Consider the following 7,843-nt stretch of genomic DNA (forward strand, 5'->3'; position numbering starts at 1 on the left):
GCCAAACAATGATCCCATACCTTGGCTTTGACGAAGCATTTGATAAATAGGTCACTAAGCAGTACACATGAGGCTTTCTAGTGGCCTCTAGACTAGTAAACTAGGTTTGTCTCTTTTCTTGTAAGCAAAGTTCAAAAGCTTGCACTTACTTGGCATCATTAAGGAGGTTGTTGGCCTCGTAGACTTGCTTAACTTTTTTGATGAAGTTGTAAGGATTGTCATTGGTGCAATATTTGTCTAGTTGCTTTGCAACTAATGGAACTTTTGCATGGTCTATAGCATTTGGATTGTTTCCCATTCTAGTTACAATGGTTTATGCAATGTGGGTCTCTACTTGCATCATATTAGAATGCTCGAACAAGCATCGTTGCATAAGATTCAAAATCTTGTGATGAGCTTGTGGTCCTCGCATTGAACAACATTCTGCGGATACTTTCTATTTTTGCTTGTATAGATGCAAGATGATGTCTAGTGTTGTTATTAAGATCCAACAGTTGGTTGAGGCTGTTTGTCCCTTGGCCTTGTAACTCTTAGAGTTTCCTTTCCACGATCTCAGGGGTCATGGTTGGGATGTCAAATTCCACAGTGTGTTGGAAGTTGTCGATCATGGGGCCAAGAAGTCATCTGAGGTGTCTCTTGAGCCCTCAGTTCTCTCCATTGTGCTTGGTGTTGTCCCCATGGTTTCTCTTGCCTCTAGGTGGTGGACTAACTAGATAACCTAGTTGATAAGGTCGTGAATAGGGGTGTCAATATCTATGGATTTGTTAGGACTGGGTCTCCAGTTCATGAGGGAGTTGGAAGGTCACATCCACTCCGCAAGTACATGTACGTATTTTGGGTTTTCAATTTGTACAAATATTCTTAAGAAGAGTCACATAGACTTTTTTTGGCTTGCAAGCTCCATGGGTGGCCTTATCACTATGGTCTTATAGTAGGGCCAAAAATTGAATTCTAAAATTGTTGGACTGAAGTGTATGCAATTATAGTACAACTAAGGTTGAGTAATAGAGAACATCATCATGGCTACTGCCATTGCCAACACAGGAAGTGCCTGTCTGGCCTCCAGATCCTCTTATTCTTCATCAACATCGTCATCGGCTCTCATCTTCGACCGCAGAGCCCGAAAGCCTTTCCGCCAGCTCTCGTTCCACAGACCACCATGCCTGCTACACCACGATCTCAGGAGCCCACACCGCTCGTCATCACACCGGCCTTTCATGGCATTTGCCTCGGCGTCCTTCCAGAAGCTGTCGGAGGCAGAGACTGTGTCTCTGAGCCAGGACCTCTCCAAGGTGCCTGCCTCCCCTGGGATTTATGCCGTATATGATCAGCAAGGAGAGTTGCAGTACTTAGGTCTCACCCGCAGGCTTTCAGCCAGCCTGTCCAACCATGTCCGGGACCTTCCTGACCTCTGCTCAGCTGCAAAGGTACATATCCATTGTGATTATTAAGTTATGGTTTAGAGGTAATTGTGTGATTAAGTTAAAGGTACATATCCTAGTGTTTAAGTTATGGTTTAGTTGTAATTGTGATTAAGTCATGGTTTAGTTACCACTGCAACATGTCTCAGTTCCTACCATTTAACCAGGGTAAAGGGGCCCATAGAGTTTCATCTAGTAATTTTATACATCACATGGAAAAAAGATCACATGGCTTAATTGTCTAATTTGCATTAAGCTCATCTATACAGTACATAAGAATTTGATTCCCAAGTAGGAGAACAAGTAGCTGAACAGCGAGTACTGCTGCCATGTTAGGTGCAAGGGAGAATAAATGGTCATCTCTCTCAAAGGCCAAATGCCAAAGAACCATAGAAAATAGCAAATTTCAGTCTATGTAGTTCTATGAGATGTGCCTTTGAATGTTGGAATGACACTTAGCCAGATCCCAAACAGCCCTCCTCCAGTTTGCATGGGAAGTTTTGACAACTGGCAGCCTGTTTTGCCACTTGGCAGGTTTCCAAAAGTAATTTCCGGATTTAATTAATTAATTTTTAGAATTTAAACATTTGAAAACTAACTAATTATTCTTTTGACCTTGCCCAAGAACTGGCTAGTGCCCATCCACAATTAATGTGCTGACCCCCATGGGATATTGAATGTCCCAACATTAATTGGCCTTGGACCTAGCATTAATTTATTAATTAATACCTCGTCCCTCTAATGCCACCACTGTATATATAATGGCCTAGACCCGAATTGACACTAGGCACCACTAGTACCTTTCCGACATAACTTTGCACAACTTTTGTCAATGTCACCCATTCATCACCGAGGTTACTAAGGCTTCATTGTCACTATAAAAATACACGTCCTTGTGACAACCGGCACGTATGGAGTACATGGAACGTACATTTAGATGTGATGTACATTTGCAGGGCATGTATGGGGCACATGGATGGTATGCAATGTACATTTGCGGGTCATGCAAGAGATGTACATTTGCCTAAGATACATGTGGTTTTTTAGCCAATGTACGCTTTACATGAGTATCATCTAGTACATCATTACTGAGGTGTATTACTTTGACTTGGTGATGAGAACATGTGGATGCATCCCAAATGCTTTTGACAGTGGTTATGATTCATGCATGTGGATCATAATATAGGACACCTATTTCATCAGTCAAGGAGATAAGACTTACTTGTTAAGTCAGACATAATCTTTTCAATGGAGAGTGGGTGGCACTAGATTATAAGTTCCATAAAGGGACCTGCATTTTGACTAGATGTGCGACTATCTATGGAAAAATAGACCACTTTTCCTTCACTCCCAAGAACCATTTGTGCCCTAGATGCATGAAAGTGCTTAAAACGTTTTAGATTTGATCAGTCAAATAGAGGAGCTCTGAATGTATATAGCTATGAGCATGCATGTGCTCTTCCCTTTTACAGGCTCTCACCATTATTTCGGCCTTCCATTGCTTCTTGCTTTTCAGAAAGGCAAATAGAAGCTGGAAAGTAAAGTGAATAAAATGGTCTACTCTTGTATTGCTTGACAATTTGCAGATGTGTGTAGGCAGGCCGCAGCAGTCACATGTTGAATTGGGCAGTATAATTCTGCTGCGTTTCTTGATGATATGTCTAGTGGAAGTGTTATGTATGTGTAAATAACTGTTGCTGCAAAATTTATGGAATCCTCATATAGGTTGCAGGTTGTGAGGTTATTAAATCTAGTGGTCTCCTTTATGTGATTCTTGGCATCTCAATTTTCTTTGTGATGTTTGGAATAAAGCTAGCACTATCAAAGAAATCAGATGATAAGTGCTAAGAGTATATATGAAAACAGCTGACGTTTGTATGCCAGAGTGACATCAGAGTTTAATGGTGGGCTTTTTATTTGTGCTTTATTTCTTATTTACAGTTTACTGTGATTGACGCTCAAGAAAGACAAGCCTTGGTGGATGCATGGAAAACCTGGATGGAAGAACATTTAGCTTTGACAGGAAAGGTGCCACCTGGAAATGAAAAGGGGAATGATGCATGGACAGCAAAGAGACCAAAGCCTGCAAAACAGGACATACGATTGACCCCAGGACCTCATGTGAAGCTGAATATCCCTCTGGAGGAGTTAATTGATAAAGTTGTGAAACAGAACAAGGTGGTTGCCTTTATCAAAGGTTCTCGTACAAGTCCTCAATGTGGGTTCTCATATAAAGTCTTGACTATCTTAAATGATCATGGGATAGATTATGAGAGTGTGAATGTATTAGATGAGGAGCATAATGCAGGCTTGAGAGAGACCCTGAAACTCTACAGCCAGTGGCCTACAATCCCACAGGTATATGCTTATGGTGAGTTTATAGGAGGTGCAGATATAATGGATGAGCTGGCTAGTAGTGGAAAGATCAAGGAGGTTCTCCAAAAGTCTAGTTAAGTTGCTAACAATCCTGCTCTATGGCAAGTTCAGAGAAGGTGCAGATATATATAGAGTGATGAGCCGGCTAGTATTGGAAATGATAAGGAGGCATATGGAGAAGGTATTTTCCTGTCTATCTACAATCATGCACATAAGGAAATTATCCCAAATTTCCTGCAATGAAGTCGCCGCTTGCCTGTATCCAAGGTAACAAGATTCAATAGGTTCCGGACATTTCACCAAAGTTGTGATGAACCAGTGACTTCATATATCAAGTTGATGTTCATTGGTGAGTGTGTGCTGCTCAATGTACATGAACTTCAAATGGGTCTCTAGGACCTGATTCATGGCACTTTCAGTTAGGAATTGCAGATTTGTTTGTGTTTTAGACTCTGCGTTAAGTGACCATGGAGTTATTCTGGGGCAAAAGCATCAAGGTGTGCTTGATTTGATGGACCAATTTTGTCTGCCGAATCATGAGAAGCTGGAAAGCCACTGATAATGAATGCACTTCAGAGATTATGGGCATTGTTATGATACATCCTCTTTCAAATATATTGCTTTTATGACTTGTTGAACATGTGCTTTATGAAAAGAGTCTGTGAAGCTTTGATTTCAAGTAAATTTTGCATCGTCACGCACATTTTAAACACAAAAAGATAAGATATGTATTTATGCCAACAATTACGAAATAAAGTGACAAATGGATGGTACTTATCAAGAGCAACTAGTCCCTCTACCACCAAGGGTACCAACACTCTAATGACAGCATTCCTATCCAAAGTCACCAAACCTACTCAGTCAGTCCACCTACCCAGAGTGATTTTCATCTGTTCTGATCCCAAATACTAACCCTGGAAGTCGGTGTAAATTTTTATTCTTCACCTCCCATAGCTTTTGTAGAACTCTTTAATTCACTACTTGGAAGGCGGCTTTCAAATCTAGCCGGCATAATGACAAGTGATGCAACATGGGACGGGGATGGGGAATAGGAGGAATGGGTAATGGGAGGAATTGCCGTCACTACTGACTGGCTAGCTAGTCACATGAAATGGGATATGGGACAGAAAGAAGCTACCATCCCGGCAACCCTCAAGTTGAGAATCGGTGTCCCTTGTAACTAAGAATTTGGGTCTATTCGATGGTTCAAACCACATTGTCAACCTGCATAGCACGTGTAATTAAACTGCAGACCAAAGTAGTCGAACACATGCCTGTGCATATATCATTTGCTGTGTAATTATTCCAGAAAATGTTAATCAGAGTCTGTCTGTGTCTGCAACTTGCTCATCCAGCATCACATATCCCACTCAGTTTCAGGGTCTTGCCATATTAAAAGATTTAGTGAGAATTCTCCAACCCAGTAATCTTTCCTTGAGTGTTATGTTACAGCCCAAGTTTTGGTGAGGAAACAATTGAATTGGAATCTCCCAGTTCTTCAATAAATTCCTTTCGGGTGTAGAGAACTAGGAAGTTTCTTCTGTATGAAAGTGTCTCAAAGAGTATAGGCTGCTGGTTTGTCCCAAATTGAACTAGTTTGAAGCTTGTGTCAACTTTAGTGTGAAGCTGTTCGGAAGTGGTAGTCTCAGGCCTTGTCCCAAATTGAACAAGAAAGGGAGGTTTTCATCATGTGTCTGACGAATCTAAGTGATGCCACATACTCAATTAGTAGCCTCTCTCCCAAACTGATTAGCAAGAGGAGAAGAACAATAGCAAGAGGAGAAGATTAAGCTCCAAGTCTACAATGAATTTTCCAGAGGGGTAATTCTATCTTCATTCTTATTCTAATTACAATGAGTTAAATATGAGACCAAGAGCTCAAATGAGTATGGATAATCTTGATCTTTTAGCATTTTAAAAGAGCTCGAGGAAAGAAAAAGGGACTTTCTTGCTAAGATGTCAATGGTCAAGGGCCACACAAGTATGTTCTAAAATGTAATGTGTAGGCAGTTGCAAAAAAAAAAAAAAACTCAACAACCTTGTTAGTTGGAGAATGAGATGGGGACTAGAAACACGAGTGTTATTGATGATTTTAATTGGGAGTGTTATCTTAGTGTGAGACTACAAATGGTGTCAATACTCAGATTTCAATGATGTTGTATGTGAAGTAGTGTATAATTGAAATTTCAAATATTTGCAATGGAGGTGGAAGCAATCTCGCATCGAAGGTTCTTGGTTTTTCTCCATGAGAATTGTGTGCATAGCATGATAGATAGCATCTTGACTAATAAGAAAAAGAGTTATATTCAATTACAAGAGGATTCTATTTTGAAAAGTGAGATAGCTAAGCTCTTTTGTTGACCTTTCAAGAGCATTGGAAAACAAACTATCAACTAGTCAAGGTGATTGTTTTTGCTATGTGCATTTAAACGTATTAATATTGAAATAATATGTACATCTATATGGATGAACAGGCATTGGCCCTATATCTTCTTAAACAAAAGTGCCTTAGACCTTACAAGTTTCAAAACGAACAAAGTGTCACCTTTGGATCCCTTGATTACATTTGCCAAGGGCAACTTTCTTTTTCCATGGATAAAACTAGTCTTCCTTTCGGGAAAAGGGTGGTAGTGACCTTATTTACTTAAATTACAACAATAATAAAATTCACATAAACCCTTGGACAAGCAACATGTTTGGTCCCAAATTTGCGCCCTTGACAATCTTTTTTTATTTTGTATAGCAATATTGATGAAATTATAGCAATAATAAAATTCACATAAACCTTTGGACAAGCAACAACATGTGTGGTCCCAAAATTTGCGCCCCTAACAATCTTTTTTTATCTTGTATTGCAATCTTGATGAAATACACTGAGATTACATGAGTCTCCTTTGTTGTCCAATTGCCTCTTACAATCATAAATGAATAGCAAGCCTTCAAACCAATTTGCATCTTGGTTTGCTCGGGGGATGGGCTTTCATTATGCTCCTTGGGTGACAAATGTAGCCCCAAATCACTATTGGATGGTTGACCTCGTGAATCTCACAAAATTACTCAATTTCACTTGCTAAAATTCAAGTCCTAGGCTTGCAAATCTAAGCACACTTCTTGAGGTGGATGTCAAACCCTAATTTTTATTGTAAATTAGGGCTTCCAATAGAGATTCTTCAAAATCTTTGGTTCGAATTGCTAGAATTTGCCGAACGAGAAATGGATAGAGAATGTGAGAGAATATTGTAGAGAGATGACTTTTAAAGTTTTATTGCAATCAACTCTTCAAACCAATTGTTGCCCGATTTCCAAGTGCATTTGTTGTTGTTGCTTGTTGTTGGGTATATTTCTAAAAATAACATGTGATCCTTATTTAATTTAGATATGTTTCCAACATTTTTATTATCATTCTTATGCTTAGTGAAAAATAAGTAGGTTGAAAGATGATTTTTCATTACTTTTGAAATGGCAACAACCAATAGAATAGGAACAAATTTCCCTTTCACTTTTACATCAAATGGTACCAAGGCATACCAAGCAATATGTCACAATCCTTAAGCGATGCATTAAAAACTCTTCACTATCCACATAACCCTATATATGTGGATAGTGATTACTTAAGGATGGGAGTGAATCATTGCATGTGCATGATGATGTGAAGGCATACCAAGCTATGTATCACAAGCCCCAAGTCGTGCGATAAAAAATAGTTCACTATCCACATAACCTTATATATGTAAGCGAAGCTTTCTAACGAGGGGTGTGACAAGCTCTACGTGGCTCTTGCATGTCATATCAACTTTGCCCATGGATCCCATCTAAACCTCTCTATTGCCTAGATGGGTTGTCATGTCTGTGGAGATAAAGTTGGCTCATGTCCCATTATCAAAGAAGATTAATATATGCTCATTTTTTATTTTTTCTCATGCCTTATACAACTCAATGGCATTATCATTGGGCTGATCACTAACCACATTGGGCACTAAATCAATATATGTTTTGGGATTCTTTTCCTTGGGATCTCCCACATGTTTAGATTTTCCAGCTTGTTG

The 7,843-nt window shown here is 39.5% G+C and overlaps 1 protein-coding gene across 1 annotated transcript; it reads left to right on the plus strand.

Annotated features, from left to right (window-relative positions):
• Positions 1-954: 954 nt before the first annotated feature.
• LOC148022095 (monothiol glutaredoxin-S12, chloroplastic-like) lies at positions 955-4,430 on the plus strand. Its single transcript, XM_087697726.1, has 2 exons — positions 955-1,427; positions 3,363-4,430. Exons 1-2 carry the CDS (start codon positions 1,020-1,022, stop codon positions 3,873-3,875), a joined length of 921 nt encoding a protein of 306 aa, XP_087553852.1. The 5' UTR covers positions 955-1,019; the 3' UTR covers positions 3,876-4,430.
• The last annotated feature ends 3,413 nt before the right edge of the window (positions 4,431-7,843 follow it).

The sequence above is a fragment of the Lygodium microphyllum genome, chromosome 17 (genome assembly GCF_053477565.2).
Source record: "Lygodium microphyllum isolate KBCC chromosome 17, Lygodium_microphyllum_v1.1.10, whole genome shotgun sequence".
Taxonomy (NCBI): domain Eukaryota; kingdom Viridiplantae; phylum Streptophyta; class Polypodiopsida; order Schizaeales; family Lygodiaceae; genus Lygodium; species Lygodium microphyllum.

Excerpts from the sequence above, each read along its gene's own strand:
- LOC148022095 (XM_087697726.1), top strand. The coding sequence starts at position 1,020 with ATGGCTACTGCCATTGCCAACACAGGAAGTGCCTGTCTGGCCTCCAGA. Across the intron at positions 1,428-3,362 it reads ACCTCTGCTCAGCTGCAAAG|TTTACTGTGATTGACGCTCA; the intron begins GTACATATCCAT and ends TCTTATTTACAG.